Source organism: Pinus tabuliformis, chromosome J (assembly GCF_031772625.1).
Source record: "Pinus tabuliformis cultivar Carrire ecotype Pingquan chromosome J, CPIR1, whole genome shotgun sequence".
Taxonomy (NCBI): Eukaryota; Viridiplantae; Streptophyta; class Pinopsida; order Pinales; family Pinaceae; genus Pinus; species Pinus tabuliformis.
Genome location: NC_142295.1, coordinates 373441140 through 373460005, shown reverse-complemented (window position 1 = coordinate 373460005; position 18866 = coordinate 373441140). Strand labels below are relative to the sequence as shown.

General features: G+C 32.1%; 1 protein-coding gene across 1 annotated transcript in view; it reads right to left on the bottom strand.

Annotated features, from left to right (window-relative positions):
- LOC149227294 (uncharacterized) overlaps positions 1–18059 on the bottom strand; it is a 37608-nt gene extending 19549 nt beyond the window's left edge. The window contains exons 1-5 of the mRNA XM_089380456.1: positions 17721–18059; positions 17203–17298; positions 6226–6321; positions 5633–5800; positions 4786–4885 (exon numbers count right to left, since the gene is read on the bottom strand). Coding sequence (XP_089236582.1) covers positions 4832–4885; positions 5633–5800; positions 6226–6321; positions 17203–17298; positions 17721–18059 — 753 coding nt within the window. The 3' untranslated portion in view covers positions 4786–4831. The remainder of the gene's footprint in view (positions 1–4785; positions 4886–5632; positions 5801–6225; positions 6322–17202; positions 17299–17720) is intronic.
- Positions 18060–18866: the final 807 nt, after the last annotated feature.

The following is an 18866-nucleotide window of genomic DNA, read 5'->3' as shown; positions in this document are numbered from 1 at the left end:
TCTTTCCTTAGCTTGGTTCGTGGGACAATTGTTGTGTTTATTGGATTGCATTCACTCCTCTTGTACCTTTTCAAAAGATCTCTTGCATACTTTCTTTAACAAATGAAAATTCCTTTTCCATATTGTCCAACTTCTGTTCCAATATAATATTTCACATATTGGTCATCTCAAATACATTTGCCATAGCATTTTTAAAATATTCAAGCTGCAAATTTCCTATGTAAATCACATCATCAACATAAATGCAAACAATCAAAATATTACCTTCTAGACATGTTATTATATAGAGTGTGTGTTCCTTAATGTTGTGTTTGAATCCTTTGTTGAGCAGAAAATAATCAATTATGTTGTACCATGCTCTGGGGGCTTGTTTTAAACCACACAAAGCCCTTTTTAACTTGTAAACTTTCAACTCTTGACTCTTGACTTCATATCTTGGAGTTTCATCTACATTAACTTCTTCCTTCAAGATTCCATTTAAAAATGTTGATTTGATATCCATTTTGTAAATTGGCCAATGATTTTTTATTGCTATTACTAGTACTATTCTAACAGTATCCAACATTACTACTGGGATTAAAGTTTATTCACAATCCACTATAGGACTCTATGCAAAGCCTTTTTCTACCAATATAGCTTTATGATTTTCAATTTTCCTTTTTTTCATTAAACTTGGTCTTATAGACCAATAAAACTCCAATTCTTTTTTGTCCAATTGATAGATATACAAGACTCCATGTCTCATCCTTCTCTATTGTTGTGATTTCTTCATTCATAGCTTCAATCCATTCTATCTTTTTTATTGCTTCTTCAAAATGTGTTGGTTGACAGGATAACAAGGCAAAATGTGTTTGTTCATTATCTAGTTGTTCATAAATTTCTCTCAAACTTCTTGTTTTCTCTGAAATGGTGGGACTAGATTCACTACTTGAGGATGGACTATGGCCTCCTTGATTTTTCCCTCCTAAAGGAACTTGTAGTCATGGGAGTCCTTGTCTTGGTTGTTCCACTTCTGTTATTTCACTTGGTTCAAATGCATGTGGAGAAACTTGATTTCTATTTGTTTTATTATCTTCATCATTCCATGCTTGATCTTCAAATAACTTAACATCTCTTGAAATAATTTCTTTTTTGGTGACAAGATTGTACAATTTATAAGTCTCTGATTCTTCACTATAACCAAGAAATATGCATTTTTTTATTGTGTCATTCAATTTCCTCCTCATTTATCCTGGAATATGTGCATAGGCCACATAACCAAATATTCTCAAGTGTGATGCACTTGTCTTCATACCACTCCAAGATTCTAAGGGAACTATACCTTTGATGCATTTGGTTGGAAATCTATTCAAAATATAAACTGAACATGTTACAACTTCCATTCAATAATCATTTTGCAAATTATTTGCGTTCAATATGCTTCCTTCCATATTCATGACTATTTGATTTTTCCTTTCAACTAATCCATTTTGTTTTGGAGTTTACCTTGTTGTAAATCTCTTTTTGGTACATTGATCCCTGGAATATGCCGCAAATTCTTTAGAATCATATTCTCCTCCTCCATATGATCTTAATACTTTAACTTTCTTACCACTTTGCTTCTTTGAAATTGATTTGAATTACTTGAATTTTACAAATGTATCGGACTTTTTGTTATGAAGAAGGCCCATGTTATTCTATTGAAACCATCAATAAATATTATAACATAAAAACTCCCTCCTTTTGATTGGGTTTAAATTGGACCACAGAGATCTATGTGAACTAGCTCAAGTAGACTCTAGGCTCTAGTGCTTGGAAAATTGCTTCTTTGATGTTTGGAAAGAATACAACTTTCACATGGATTATGATGGACATCTATTGCCAGTAAACCTAGGACAATAGACTTATTTTTCAAGATATCAAGACTATTAAAAGCTAAATGGCCATATTTAAGATGCTATAGCCAAGCTTCATTAGAAATTTCTACAAAATGAGCATATAATAATTATTTCTTGATAGTTCTCATGAAAAGAGGAAATATTGTACTTTTGGTAATTTGGATCCTCGCTATGACTCTTTGATTGGGTGGCTTGTCAAGAATTGTGTAGGTACGACCTTTAAACTTGACTTCAAAACCATTTTCATTCATTTGTACTACACTTAATAGATTTTTTTTCAAACTTTGTACACAATAGACAATATGAATGTCCTTTTCATTCTACTTGTTTACAACTGTAGCAATACCTTTTCTTAAGGAATTAACAAGATGATCATTGCGCAATTTAATGTAAGATTTAAGTGTTTCATCAAAACTTGAAAAAACATATATGTTACATGTCACTGTAGCCATTGTGAAATAACTAAATATCTTCATTGTTTTCTCTTATGCTGCTAAACAAGTAAGATCATGGAAGATGTTGTATCTTCATTAGTGCTTGAAACATCTACATTTCCTTTGTTCAAATATGAATATTTCTTCTTGCATTCACTTTCGAAATGGTCATACTTCTTGCAGTAATAACACTATACATTTGACTTGTCCATCCTTCCTCTTCCTTTTTTTTTATGCCTCTTCTTCTTTGATTCTGAGGTTGATCCTATGGCTACTCATGTTGACTTGCTGTGTTGTTTCAATTGCTAGAATATCCTCTTCATTTTCTACCTTTGCTTCTATTACCTCTATCTCTTCCTCTATTAATTGTGGCTTGAGTTTGAAAGGAATTTTCTAATGAGTCATTTCTACCTTTAATGCTTGGCTCATGATTTAACATTGATCCTAACAATTCTTCAATTGAAATTTGGACCACATCTTTACTTTCTTCTATGGTTGTTACAAGCATGTCAAATAAAGGTGGGAGACTTCCGAAAATCTTCTCAACCACCTTTTGATCAGTGAAATCCTCTCCATTAGCTTTAAAATTTCAAGCTTCTTCTTGAGGATATGGAGCTTTGCATTCTTGACCTGTTTGTGCTTTCGTATGCTTTTTCCAAATTTTTGCAAGTTTAATGAGCACTAGTTGCTATTGCAATCTTGGGGAATATGGAGTCTTCAACTCCATTGTGCAGATTCCATAGTGCTACTAAATCCTTTCTTTTTCTCTATGTTGAAGCATTTCTTTGGGCATTTGTCATTGCTACTAATTCTACAACTTTAGGTTCTTCATATTTTGTGGTTGTTTCTCCCTAACAGTCCAAATTCTTCAAAAATCTCTTCATCTTAATCGTCCCTATTGCATAATTTATACCATTCAATATAAGACCTTGTGTGTTGTGATTTTTGGTGGAAGCCGTGACTGAATTCTGTAACAACTACCCCTTACTATGAATTGGGGAGTTTCTCCCCTATTTTCAACTTACTAGAACCCCAATGGGGGTCTTAAAACCTCGAGGTGAGCAAATTTGGCTTACAATGGTGGCTCTAAATAGAGGAATCATATTGTTAAACATGACATTACAACATCTCTACCATATTGGGTTGGAGAGCGCCTCCAGGGCAATAATTTAATTATTAATTTAATTTTTTTAGTGTTTTACTTTTTATTTACAATATTATTTTAAAAATAATATATTAATATAAAATTTATAAAAATGATTAAATTAATATATAATTTTTGTTTGTTAGTTTATGTGAGTCTTGAGATGACTACATGACTAACCTATGGCTTGAGTGGGTGTGACCTAGGAACATCTAAGCTGTCAAAATCACCCATTGATCACATCTTATGTGAGTCACACCAACCCTTACCAATGATTGGATTTTTTCCCACAGAGTCTCAAACTGACCAACCCTTACAAATGATTGGATTTTCCCCATAGAGTCTCAAACTAGTGACCTTCACATCAGAGAGTGTCTTAATAGAACACCCTCTCACAGCCTGCTCTTCACCTAATGGGAAATTTTTACAATTTAATATATATAAGAAAATAAATAAATAAATTATAATTTCTTTCCAATAAAATTAATATATAATATATATATTTTTAAATATAAATAAAAAATATATAGTTCAACTAAATATAAATTATAAAATATTTCACTACTTATATTAAATAAAATAAAACATTTTAATATCAAATTTTATTTATATGAAAGGTAATCCAAAGTTTGTCAATTGAATTTGTTTGAAAGGTTTTGTCTAACTTTCTTATGTTTTGATTTTTTTGATCCGAATCTAGTATTACAGTTTTAGATGAAATTGTGATCTTAATATATTTCTAAATACGTAAATAGATTCAGTAATCTCAAAAAAAAAATTAGACATTTAGATTATGCACACCTTAAAAGTCAAAATTGTGATTTTAACCAATCTTACTAAAATTTAAAAAAAACAAAACAAAACAAAAACATTAAAAAATCAAATTAAAAACTTAATACTCTAAAGAATCAAAAACATTAAAAAATCAAATTAAAAACTCAATACTCTAAAGAAATCACTATTGACATTTGATTTTGTAAAAGGATGTTCATTAATCTTTCATCCCATAATGTTTTATCTTCAGTTTTTAATAACATGTTTATGGAGACACATTAGCTTTGGATAAATGTGATATGCATTATGTTGGAATATTAAAAAGCTTAATATATACTAATTTTTTAAAATCATTAAAATAAATAAATAAATACACGGTAATATATACTAATTTTTTAAATGATTTTAATAGAGGGGGTAGACATCAAGACTAATGCTGAAGAAAAGAAAATATATTGAAGGCAACGAATTTAGTGGAGAGGGTAGACATCAAGCTTGTTGAAGCATAAAATATATTTAGAGCATTGATCTACTGTAATTAGCAACATTTACGCACCTGGCTGTATTAATTGACGTAACAGATAGAAGCTGATCAGTGACAGTTACTCTTCTTTGTATCCCGGGTCTTCCAAAGGCTGTGACGTGCGTTCTTTATCCTGTAGAATAAACAAAATAAATTTGAATAGTTAAATTAATATAAAATTAAAATAAATTCATAATGGAAAATAAGTTTCCTTTAGTTTTTATTATTTACAGTAGCTTTAGAATAATATGTATAAAGTAATTGAGTTCAATTATATCTATAAATTAAATTTAAAAATAATCTTAACAAAATAGAAATAGTAATATATATATATAAAATAATTCTTCTTCCGAAATACAATGAAAGATATCCCCAGATGTACTTTTCCTGAAAAATGGATAAATTAAAATAAATAAATGATATTAACATATAAATTTATGTTAATTAATTTGTACCATATCCAGTACTCCCTGTCCTTTAGCTGATAAAAAGGCCACACTTTAGCTGATAAAAAGGCCACATGCAATATTTCTTTCTTCCATGCCCTCAATGTGTTATGTAACAATGTTGTTGCACTCATAACATACAACATTGTAATCAAATAAGGTCGCAAAAAAAAATTATAACTTCTATTTGAAAACCCATTATAAGTTATAAGTTATAAAAGCGATATGCATTATGTTGGAATATTAAAACGCTGATAATTTGATCAAAATTTTGGAGATACATTTTTTATCTCACTTACAATAAATAAATACACTGTAATATATGCTAATTTTTAAAATGATTTTAATAGAGAGGACAGACATCAAGACTAATGCTGAAGAAGATATATTTAGAACATTGAGCTACTCAGTGACAGTTACTCTATCTTACTTACCACTGCAATTTCACTTTGGTCAGTGAGCGAATCATTAGGACGGCGTAAGCGAATACTGTTCTTATTGCCCACAACAGCGTTATTGCCAACAGCGTTATTGCCAACAACAGTGTTATTGCCAACAGTGTTATTGCCAACAGTGTTATCGCCAACAGTGATATTGCCAACCTGTCGAATAAACAAAATAAAAGGGTTATATATTCTAATCTTTCTCATCAGTTAAATCATTTTATTGGTATTGTTTAAGTTAGGAAATAAATCCACGTAAATGTAATATAAATTTGAATAGGTTAAATTAATATAAAATTTTATAAAATTAAAAATAAATTCATAATGGAAAAGAAGTTTTCTTTAGTATGTAAAACACATAAATGAGTCTCCTCTAGAAAGGCAAGGAGCATGTTAAGTAAAGCCAATTTGTAACAAGATTGGTGGGTAGAAAAAGTTTCTATCGCTTTTTATCTGGTAAATAAATCACCATTAGGTGCATTATATTGTAAAATTCCTAAATAAGTATGACCAAGTTATCCTGGCTGTATTAATTGACGTAACAGATAGAAGCTGATCAGTGACAGTCACTCTTTCCTACTTACCAGTTCAATTTCAGTTGGAATAGGTGAGCTAGGCGATCCCTGATCAGTGTTGTGTGGGAGTTCTACTGGGTCCTTTGGGTCGTTTCCTTTGCCAACCTGTAGAATAAACAAAATAAATCCACGTAATTGTAATATAAATTTGAATAGGTTAAATTAATATAAAATTAAAAATAAATTCATATTTACTTCATAAATTCATAGTAGGCTTCCAATCATTAACTTGTACAATGTTTTATTTTCTTCTCAAGATTCATCATATTTACTCTATTTACAACCTATGACCATGGGTGTGCTGACCAATGCACAATATTCCTTGATGTACTTGGTTTGTTAAATGAATAGCCCTTTGTTGGATTGAGAAATCTCTAAATCAAGAAAAAATAATTGTTCACCCAGAATAGAGATCTCAAATTCCTTTTGCATTTCCATTACTAACTCTTTGCACGTTCATACTCTCTTCAAAAATAATATCATCTACATATACCACATAATCAATTGATTTTCTCCTTCTTTCTTGATGTAGAGATTATTTTTAGTAATTCCTCTTTTGAATCCTTATTGTTGTAGATATTTGTTAAGTCTTAAACACTAGGCTCTGGAAGCTTTCTTTAGCCCATAAAGTGCTTTCTTCAATTTGCATGCATGATCCTTATTTTTTTATAATAAGAACCATTCTCATTGTTCAATGTATACTTATTCCTCTACATTTCCATTGAGAAAGGACAATTTGACATCTATTTGATAGAATCTGAAGTTCTTGAAACTTGTAAGTGCCAAAAATAATTTAATAGGTTATAGTCTTTCAATGGGGGCAAATATTTCTTCAAAATCAATACCTTCAACTTGAGCATAGTCTTTTCAAACTAAACTTGCTTTATTTCTTATTACTTGACCATCTTCATTCAAACTGTTTCTAAAAACAAACCACATGGTGTCAATCACTTTTTATTTTTTGGTCTTGAAACAATTTCCCATGTCTCACTCTTCTCAATTTAATTTAGCTCTTCTTCCATATAATCAAACCATTGCTTGTCTTCACTAGCTTCTATGAAATTCTTAGTCTCAATTTTAGATAGAAAGGAGAAATGTACATGTTATGATCCATTTGCTAATCTTTGTCCAATCCGGACTCATGTATCTTAATCACCAATAATTAGATTTTCCTTAATGATTCTTATGGATGAATATTGATGTTGTCTTTGTATCTTGATGTTCTTCTTCTTCTTCTTCTTCTTCTTCTTCTTCTTCTTCCTTGCAACTCGTCTTTTCTGAATGTTTATTTACTTGTGATTTCTCATTTTAAGGAATTGCTTCATCCATTTAAAGTTTGTACTTTCTACAATTTTTGCAATGATTTGTTGTAACATCTATAAGCCTTCAATCTTGATGAATAACCAAGAAATATACCTTCACCAACTCTAGAGTTAAAATATCCTAAATCCTCGTCATCTCTCTTTATGTAGCACTTTCTCCCGAAAGCTTTGAAGTATTTGACTGCTACTAGTCTATCCTTTTATAGTTCATAAGGTGTTTTGTTGTTTTTGAATTTGATTTACCCTCTATTCAAAATGTAGACTATGGTCCTAACCGCTTCTCTCCAAAACATGTTTGATATCTTTGATCCATCCAACTTTTATGTTTATGTTTTTCCTTTCTGCCACTCTATTCTATTGTCTAGTTCTTGTACTAAAAGAATGTATTTTTATTCCACGAGACTCACAAGACTCTTCAAATTCATTTGAGATAAATTCACCTCCTTGATTTCATCTCAAGTACTTGATTTTTAAATCAGTTTTATTTTCAAATAAGAATTTGAAAGCTTTAAACTTCTCAAATGCATCTAATTTACGTTGAGGAAGGCAACCCATGTCATCCTTGAGTAATCATCAATGAGCAACATGAAGTAATTTTCACCTTGTAGACTTTGTGTTCTTGAAGGCCCACAAAGATTTATATGAACATCTTCCAGTGAATTCATTATTGAGTACTCATTTCTCTTAAAGCTTGTCCTTATCTACTTCCCATGCTAACACTACCCACAAATAGTATTTGAAGGTTTTGTAATCTTTAGCATGTCTCTCACATCTTCTTTGGTGTTGATTTTCACTTGAGTATCAAAGTTCATATGGCCCATTCATATATTTCATAACTAGCTTTAATATAGTAGTACCATATAACATTTTTCTCCCTTTATCTCATTAAGGATATATACACTATTTTATTTTTTATTTGCATATGCAACTAATTTTCCTATGCATGCCTTCCTTATCTCACAACCATGATAATAAAATGTGAGAATGTGTCCTTGATCACACATTTTACTTACATGAAAATAATTATGATTCAAACCTTCAACATAAATGACATTGTTGTTTTTGTCTTTCCATTATTGAGACTACGAGTACCTTTTCAAGTTATCCTTGCGGTAGAATTATTTACAAATATCACACTACCTTCATGAAATTTTTCCAAAGTGAAAAAATTTCTTTGCCGACCTATCACGCAGCTTCAAAATACACTATCAATGTACCATTGGATTCCTTTTTTTGGGTATGAAGTGTAGTTTGTACAAGCATAAATTTCTCCTTCTTTAGCTCTTCTTACCCCTTTCTCTCCAAAATTTTGTGTATTCTTTGCTAAGGGTGTCTTCTTCCTTGTTTTGTCTAGTAGATTCTATAATACCATTACTACAAAAATGTGTTACGTGACAGTGTTGTTGCACTCATAACATACAACATTGTAATCAAATAAGGTGGCAAAAAAATTATAGCTTCTATTTGAAAACCCATTAGTACTTCTATTTTTGTTCCATGCATTAGTATTTCTTGCAAGTGCTCTACAATATATTGCTTTATGACCAAATTGATTGCAAGAAAATCAATAACCAATAAAGGAGTTTCAATATCGAGTTGTGCAAACCACCTTGATGGAAAATATCTTATGAATTCTTCAATGTTGTCATTGTGAGAAAGGTCAAGTTTATGTAGAAATTCGTTTTATTTATTCATGTTTCCTTCATTTTAGATGGATATTTTGAGAACATAAACATAGATTTTATATTTTCATTCATTTAGTTTCTTTGGTGGCTTTCTATCCAAATAATTTGAATTTTCTTTAGGATTCTTCTTATTCATACCATAGACAAGATCAATCTTAATGAATGGTGACTTTTAACAAATGACGATTTCATCTGATGTGTTAGTATTCTTTTCAAACTTTAAGCCTCTATTCAACTAAGCAGTTGACTTATCTATTTCCTTTCTTAAGGAAACAATTTTATCTTCTAGCTTCTTGCAATTCTTTTCTTTTTCCTTCAACTAGACTCTCATAAAATTCTTCTATATTTTTTCCTCTTGTAGTTGAACCTTTAGGCTAATAATACCCTATTATCTTTCTTCAGGGATTTATGACATCTTTGATCTTGCATCATGGCACTCCTCTTTATATTTTTATAGATACTCCTTTTGTTTCAAATTTGTTTTCTTAATATTCTTTATTTCAAATAGGGCACAATGAGTTCTTCTTCAAGATCCACTTGTTCATCTGTTTCAATACTTTCTAAGACAAAAACATGCCACATCATCACGCATCTTCCTTGGTGCCACATCATAATGACATGTCACCTCACAACATCCCCGACCACATAGCTAAAACATTGAAACCCCTTGGGTGTACTTTGACTCACCACATCAACATCTACCACACCAGGCTCTTATTAGGCTTCGAAATTGTCAGGAGGAAAGCCTGATATCAAAGTTTTGAACTACCAATGCTCAACCTCCTCACACTTGATACTAAATGGAAAAACATCCTAATATCTAAAAAAAATTCACCCATGTCACCTCTAGCCATTTCCTATCACTTGGCCTCCTGTTGTGCAATCTGATCCATGCCATACCATGTATTCTCACTAAGTCAGTTGCCACATGGCTGAGACATGGAAATATTATCCCATGTCAGTTTACCACATTACTTGCCACATGGCATGCCTCAAGGAAATTCCATATCACCATATTTTTCACATAGAATTTGTATTAGGATTATTATGTATAGAGACTAAACCCTAACTACCAAAGTTTTGCTCTCTTGATACATGACCACCATATGCCTGATGCTTGATTGTTGATATCTATTAATTTTCATCCCCCAAACATTTGGTCTATTTTAATTGACATATATGTCATATTCTGTTAGTGTCAGTGGTTTCATGTCAATTGTTTCTTGGGGTTTAACTAACACCAAATACCCAATGTCTTGATCCATCACTTGACCAGTCCCAAAATCTTCCAATCTCTGTTAATTGTTCAACAATGTGGGTTCTATTAGTATCAGGGATTCTAGGTAGTGAAATACCTAACCGATAGGGCACAATATCCAAATGTCTTGATAATAATAACTTGATAACTTGAAACTCCCTCCAACTAGCTCCAAGTCATGGCCCCCGTGTCATCCATTTGACCAAGGGATGAAGCCAATGACTTTGTTCCCCAAATTTACAAACTTGTTCCATACAGATCTAGAAATGCAATTGGTCAATCCTTGAATTTCCAAACATCTGCTACATAACTCTATAAATTTAATGAGTTAATCCTTAAATTTTCAAGGCAATCCCCAAATTTCTATGCTTTTAATAAATCTTCCAAGCATATTCCAAGGTTTGAAACCTTCAATGATTAGTCCCGAAATTTTTTCGAAGGAAAGTAGGTTAGAAAGGTAGGGTCAAAGTCTTAGCTTATGTCTATAGACTAGAAGGGAATTTGACAAGAATATAAGCTACCCAAGGTACTATTAAAAATTAACTGAAGATAAAACCAAATTTACTGAGAAAAAAATTAACATAGCAACGAAACTCAAACATGCAAACATAACACCATGTTTACCCTGGGAAAACCTGAACACTAAGAAAATCCCAGCTAAGGGAATTCCATTAGATTCGTTGGCAAAACCATTGGCCAAGTCAGCTAAGTGATCCTTCACCACTCACATCCCTTGGTCCATTACAATAAAGTCTTCACCTAGGCTTCTAAAGGCTTCACTCATGAATCCATGGGCACAAAACCATGGGAAACCAAAAAACCATGGGCTCAAAACCACTACTGTTGACCTAATCAACATTGACTCTTTCCTTGAGTCAATTTTACCTAAAAATTCCCCCCTTAAACCTTAACTTGGGATTACCCTTGACCAAATCCAACCAAATCATCCAAGTGAGTTAGCCTCATTCACTCTATCCCTTTTCCCCCTCAAAGTCTATACCCAAGTTATCGTGCTCCTTATCACCTAGTTCTAACACTAGATTTTACTAGAAATTTCCGAGGGTTATGCATGCCTTACGAGGTCTTACAATAGTATGCCTATTTACATGCAATTTGAAAATTTGACTCCATTATGACATTTTTTTATTGATCCAACATTTATGTTACAATCCTCTCACCTTAACATGCTTTCAGCCTCATACTCTTCTATTTACAGATAATTTTCATGGCTACATCTCACGAATAAAACTATCATCTCATTGAAACATTTTTCCAAACCCTTTGCGAGCATCCTTGACATATGTTTCCATGGCTATCGACCATGATTTCCTATGGCATAAAACATGCAAGCCCCCGATCTCTATCACATGTTGTATTTTGTAATCGATACAACATTGTTCCATAACCTCTTCATTCCACTACTCACGATGTCCTATGCTAGGAATTCTCAAGCTTCTATAACATCGTTGTGATCTTCACCAATTGTTGTTGGGCATTGGAGCATATGCTCCCAATAAGTGTGAAAATTTGTAACTGCAACATATAATTCCCAACGATATCACTCTCTCCTTGGAGTATAAACTCCACTCCTTAAGGTATAAAATCTTGATGGTGTGATTGGTAGGATCCTTTGCAACAATTGTTCCAATGAGACTCCCATAGTAGTTTACCATAGAATATCTAAGAAGGTTCCATGCTTCCTTTTCACTGTGACGCTCCTCATGTGACCCTATCCCTAGTTGTACCTTCACCTGATCCCCTACAGTACTATCAACTAATGCATTTCTCACATTGATTTCTCCTACAACCATATTGATGGGCCCATTTATCTCATTGCTAATAATTTCATTCACTCATGGCCCCCATAGTTGACTCGAATACTATAAGTCAAATGGCCCATTCTAGTTGTGTTTATAATTGTCTCAACCACATTGACTCTTTCCCCAAGTCAAGTTTACCTAATAGATACTTCTTGAAACTATAGAGACCTTCACCAACCATGGGGGTACCCATATACTTCATATCTCAAGCACAAACCGATCAATTCTCAAATGAACTCAAAGAAGTCATTGTATATAATTTTCCTCCTCTAAAGCCTCCATGTCTTCTCTCTCAATCTAGTGTATCCTTACAACTAATCAACAATCCAATTAGGTGTACATCATGGATCTTTAAACCTCTAGTTGGCCTCGTAAATGGACAAATACTTTCACTTACTAGAAACTTCAAACCATTTAAGAGGCTTCCACCATTCAAGAGTTCCTTCGTGAATTCAAGAGTTCCTTAGTGAACTCTATAGTACTTTATTTTAGCCATTTTGATAGAAATACTTATTTTGAGTCTCCTCTTTGAAATGAAGGCTTCTACTCTTACACCTAATTCCAAACCAACAATGACCTTCTAATTACCACAAACATTTAACTCAAAGAGTTTTTTGATCTAACCAGTCCTAACCAAACTCAGTTGTTAAGACTCACAAAGGGCCTTTCATACCAAAACAAACCATCCTAGTTTTCCATAGGGTTGAGGAGTCATCCTCCCCTATATTCTTAGTCTTCACTTCATATAAGATAAGGCCTATAGAAATGATGAAATATTAACCAATACCAAGACTAAAATCTAACAATCCTATTCTCTTAAAAATAGATGATAGGAGAAGATAAGGATCCAAAAGCAAGAATATGAAGGCTATATAGCCATTAAAACCAAATTTATCATTTCATTTCTTAGACAACCTCACATACCCCATAATACTCATTCAAAAGACAAAAACATAACTAGTGCAAATCATTAACATCATTTCCTTTTCATTAATAGGATTTAGATTGCAAAGATGCATCCCACAAGTCTACTTATCTAATCTTAATTATTCGTTTAAGACCTCCAATCCCTACAAGCGTGCATAGATTATCTCACAAACCATTTTTGATTTGAACCCTTCCACATTTTATTATGGAAATATTTGTATAATATCATAGTAGCTTTGGTGAAATTGACAAAATAGTACCCTAGGTTGCACCAATTTTTGAAATCAATTGTTAAGTACACAAAATCAAAGGAAGACTCAACTTCATCCAAGCCCACACTACTGAAGACACTTTTCATTGTCATTGTGGTGGCAATATGTTTCAACTTGACATTTTGTTCTACTACTTGTTCTTTTAAGAAGTGATACTTGATTACAATGTACGCTCTTATCAAGTGCATAACGTGATTTTTTGAAATATTTATTGTGCTTTTGTTGTCACAAAGTGTTGAAATTGGATGATCATACTCTACCTTAATATCTCTCAGTGTTTGCTTCATCAAAAGAACTTATGTGCAACATGATGCTAATGATATATACTTGGCCTCTCTTTTGGATCAAGAAACTGAATATTATTTCTTGACCAATCGAGACACTAGATTGTCACCCAGAAAGAATGCTCCTCCACTTGTATGCTTCCTATCATCTAGCACTCCCTACCCAATCTGCATCCATATATTATACTAGAGTAAAATATTCACCTCTTTAGTACCACAAACCAAATTCAAGGGTTCCCTTCAGATAGGAATCTTCTTTTCACTACTTGCAATAGAGCTTATTTTGATGCAGCTTGAGACTATGCAACCAATCCTACTAGTTGCATAGTGTATGGCCTTAATGTTGTCACATAGTAGGCTTCCAATCATTAACTTGTACAATGTTTTATTTTCTTCTCAAGATTCATCATATTTACTCAATTTACAACCTATGACCATGGGTGTGCTGAACAATGCACAATATTCCTTGATGTACTTGGTTTGTTAAATGAATACGCCTTTGCTAGATTGATAAATCTCTAAAATAAGAAAAAGTAATTGTTCAGTAAGCATAGAGATCTCAAATTCCTTTTGCATTTTGCATTACTAACACTTTGCACGTTTCTTTCATAGCCTCTCCAAAAATAATATCATCTACATATACCACGATAATCAATTGATTTTATCCTTCTTTCTTGGTGTACAGATTATTTTTAGTAATTCCTCTTTTGAATCCTTGTTGTTGTAGATATTTTTTAAGTCTTAAGCACTAGGCTCTCGAAGCTTGCTTTTGCCTATAAAGTGCTTTCTTCAATTTGCATACATGATCCTTATTTTTTGATAATAAGAACCCTTCTCGTTTTTCAGTGTATACTTCTTCCTCTAGATTTCCATTGAGAAAGGCCAACTTGACATCTATTTGATAGAATTTGAAGTTCTTGAAACTTGTAAGTGCCAAAAAAATTTTAATAGGTTATAGTATTTCAATGGGGGAAAATATTTCTTCAAAATCAATACCTTCAACTTGAGCATAGTTTTTTCAAACAAAACTTGCTTTATTTTTTATTACTTGACCATATTCATTCAAATTGTTTCTAAAAACAAACCATGTGACGTCAATCACATTTTTATTTTTTGGTCTTGAAACAATTTCTCATGTCTCACTCTTCTCAATTTAATTTAGCTCTTCTTTCATATCATCAAACCATTTCTTGTCTTCACTAGCTTCTACGAAATTCTTAGTCTCAATTTTAGATAGAAAGGAGAAATGTGCATGTAATGATCCACTTTCTAATCTTTGTCTAGGCCACACTCATGTATCTTAGTCACCAATAATTAGATTATCCTTATTGATTCTTATGGATGAATCTTGATGTTGTATTTGTATCTTGATGTTTTGTTTCTTCTTCTTCCTTGCAACTCATCTTTTCTGAATGTTTATTTGTTTGTGATTTATCATTTTAAGGAATTTCTTCATCCATTTTAACATTTGTACTTTCTACAATTTTTGCAATGCTTTGTCATAACATCTATAAGCCTTACCTCTTGATGAATAACCAAGAAAGATACGTTCATCAACTCTAGAGTTAAAATTTCTTAAATCCTCGCCATCTCTCTTTATGTAGCACTTTCTCCCGAAAGTTTTGAAGTATTTGACTGCTAATAATGTATCCTTCCATATTTCATAAGGTGTTTTGTTGTTGTTGACTTTTATTTACCCTCTATTCAAAATGTAGACTATGGTCCTAACTGCTTCTCTCCAAAACATGTTTGATAGCTTTGATCCATCCAACATTGTTCTATCCATCTCTTGTATGTTTATGTTCTTTCTTTCAGCCACTCTATTCTATTGTGTAGTTCTTGTAACTAAAAGAATGTATTTTTATTCCACAAGACTCACAAAACTCTTCAAATTCATTTGAGATAAATTCACCTCCTTGATTTCATCTCAAGTACTTGATTTTTAATCTGTTTCATTTTCAAATAAGAATTTCAAAGCTTTAAACTTCTCAGATGCATCTAGTTTTTGTTGAGGAAGGCAACCCATGTCATCCTTGAGTAATCATCAATGAGAAACATGAAGTAATTTTCACCTTGAATACTTTGTGTCCTTGGAGGCCCACAGATATTTGTATGAACAACTTCCAGTGGCTTCATTGTTGAGTACTCATTTCTCTTAAAGCTTGTTCTTATCTACTTCCCATGCTAACACTACCTGTAAATAGTGTTTGAAGGTTTTGTAATCTTTAGCATGTCTCTCACTTCTTCTTTGGTGTTGATTTTCACTTGTATCAAAATTCATATGGCCCATTCTTATATGTCATAACTAGCTTTAATATAGTAGTACCATACAACATTTTTCTCCCTTTGTCTCATTAAGGATATATACACTATTTTATTTTTTATTTGTATATACAACTAATTTTCCTATGCATGACTTCCTTATCTCACAACCTTGACAATAAAATGTGAGAATCTGTCCTTGATCACACATTTTACTTACATGAAAAAAATTATGATTCAAACCTTCAACATATATGATATTGTTGTTTTAGTCTTTCCATTATTGAGACTAAGAGTACCTTTTCAAGTTATCCTTGCGCTAGCATTATTTCCAAATATCACACTACCTTCATGAACTTTTTCCATTATTCAGACTAAGAGTACCTTTTCAAGTTATCCTTGCGGTAGAATTATTTCCAAATATCACACTACCTTCATGAACTTTTTCCAAAGTGAAATACTTTCTCTTGTCACGTGGCTTGAAAATTCACTATCAATGTACAATTGGATTCCTTTGTTTTGGGTATGAAGTGCAGTTTGTACGAGCATAAATTTTTTCTTCTTTAGCTCTTCTTACCCTTTTTTTTTCAAAATTTTATGGATTCTTTGCTAAAGATGTCTTCTTCCTTGTTTTATCTAGAAATTCTATCACTTTTACAAAAATGTCATAACATACACCATTGTAATCAAATAAGGTGGCAAAAAAATTATAACTTCTATTTGAAAACCATTACAAGTTATAAGTTATAAAAGTGATATGCATTATGTTGGAATATTAAAACGCTGATAATTTGATCAAAATTTTGGAGATACATTTTTTTATCTCACTTAAAATAAATAAATACACTGTAATATATGCTAATTTTTAAAATGATTTTAATAGAGAGGGCAGACATCAAGACTAATGCTGAAGAAAATATATTGAAGGCAATGAATAAAAATGATTTTAATAGAGAGGGCAGACATCAAGACTAATGCTGAAGAAAATATATTGAAGGCAATGAATTTAGTGTAGAGGGTAGACATCAAGCTTGATGAAGCAGAAAATATATTTAGAGCATTGATCTACTGTGATTAGCAACATTTACGCACTTGGCTGTATTAATTGACGTAACAGATAGAAGCTGATCAATGACAGTTACTCTATCCTACTTACCAGTTCATTTTCATTTTGATTGGGTGAGCTAGTCGATGCCTGATCAGTGTTGTATCGAGTTTCTACTAGGTTCTCTGGGTCCTTTCCTTTGCCAACCTGTAGAATAAACAAAATAAATCCACGTAATTGTAATATAAATTTGAATAGGTTAAATTAATATAAAAATAAAAATAAATTCATAATGGAAAATAAGTTTTCTTTATTTTTTATTATTTATAGTAGCTTTAGAATAATATGTATAAAGTAATTGAGTTCAATTATATCTATAAATTAAATTTAAAAATAATCTTAACAAAATAGAAATAGTAATATATATATATATATATATATATATATATATATATATATGAAATAATTCTTCTAAAATACAATGAAAGATATCCAAAGTTGTACTTTTCCTGAAAAATGGATAAATTAAAATAAATAAATGATATTAACTTCAGATTCAACTGCGTTAAGTAAGTCATTCATGTATGATCATTTCCATGATAGGTAGTCGTAACTGACAAATAGGCCACCTCCAATATTTCTTCTTCTTTGCCCTCTTCAGCCAATTTACTGCACTTTTGAATAACTGCTTTGTTGACGTCTTCTGTCATGTAAAAAAAGTAAACCTTTGCCAATACGCGTTGTAACCAATCGATTTTATTAATTTCAGGACGATGTTGTAAATAATGATCGACGACTCTCGATGTTTCGAGCAAGCAATGCTTTGCAACTTCCGTCGAATCCCTCAATTGGTCTATGATTTCCCTCTGCGCACGTTTATTCCAACTGTGCTGGAGACTGTCGAACTCTCCATCGGCTTGCCAACCGAGTGATTCGACTTCCTCATTTAAACCGTCAACAATATCCATGTATTCTCATCCTTGAGTGTAGCATTTCATAGCTTTTTCAATAACAGAACCATCACTGCCGTTGTCAAAAAAGTAAATCATAAAATGGATCAATGAGACTGCTGTCCTCTTCCACGAGTTTTTGTTAGCTTGCTGCAAACGCTCCTCCTTTTCTCTGTCAGCTTCATCTTCCGGGGTTCCTGTTTTCAGTAAGCAAATCAACTCACTGGGACTGCGCTTACCGTCTTCTATGCCTTGATTCATATCCTAGCATTTTTTCAAATTTAAAAAAAAAATGGTTGTAAAGCTTATGTGTTGAGCACACGCTTATACTTCACTGAGTGTGTTTGCTACTTTTTCCTTCACATGGTTTACTTTTTGCTTCTACCTTCACCAAGCTTTATTGTTCCTTCCATCTTCACTAAGTTTTCTCACTACTTTGACTTTCATAAAGTCCAACTAAAATTTGAATCTCCGAATGAAATTTATGACAAGTCTCCCAAAGCTTCTTTCTTTCAGTGTCATCCCAAGAATGAACTTTTACAACATGCCACATATTTGATTTTTCAAAAATAATTCCGAAACATTTACCTAAGGCACTTATGTATGCCTCCTTAGACCTCTAAAAGTTTTACAATATGGAGAGTCCCAAAAAATAAGTTATAAAAAAAATTCCAAGTCAACATATTTGAAACTGATTTAAGGAGCAATAAAGAACCCAAACTTCCGTTGGTAATATCTCATAAAGTGTAATGAAACAATGCCTAAAATTTTGATCACATGTACTTAAAGATATTTCCCCTGTCTCCTCAAAATTTCTTGGTTTGA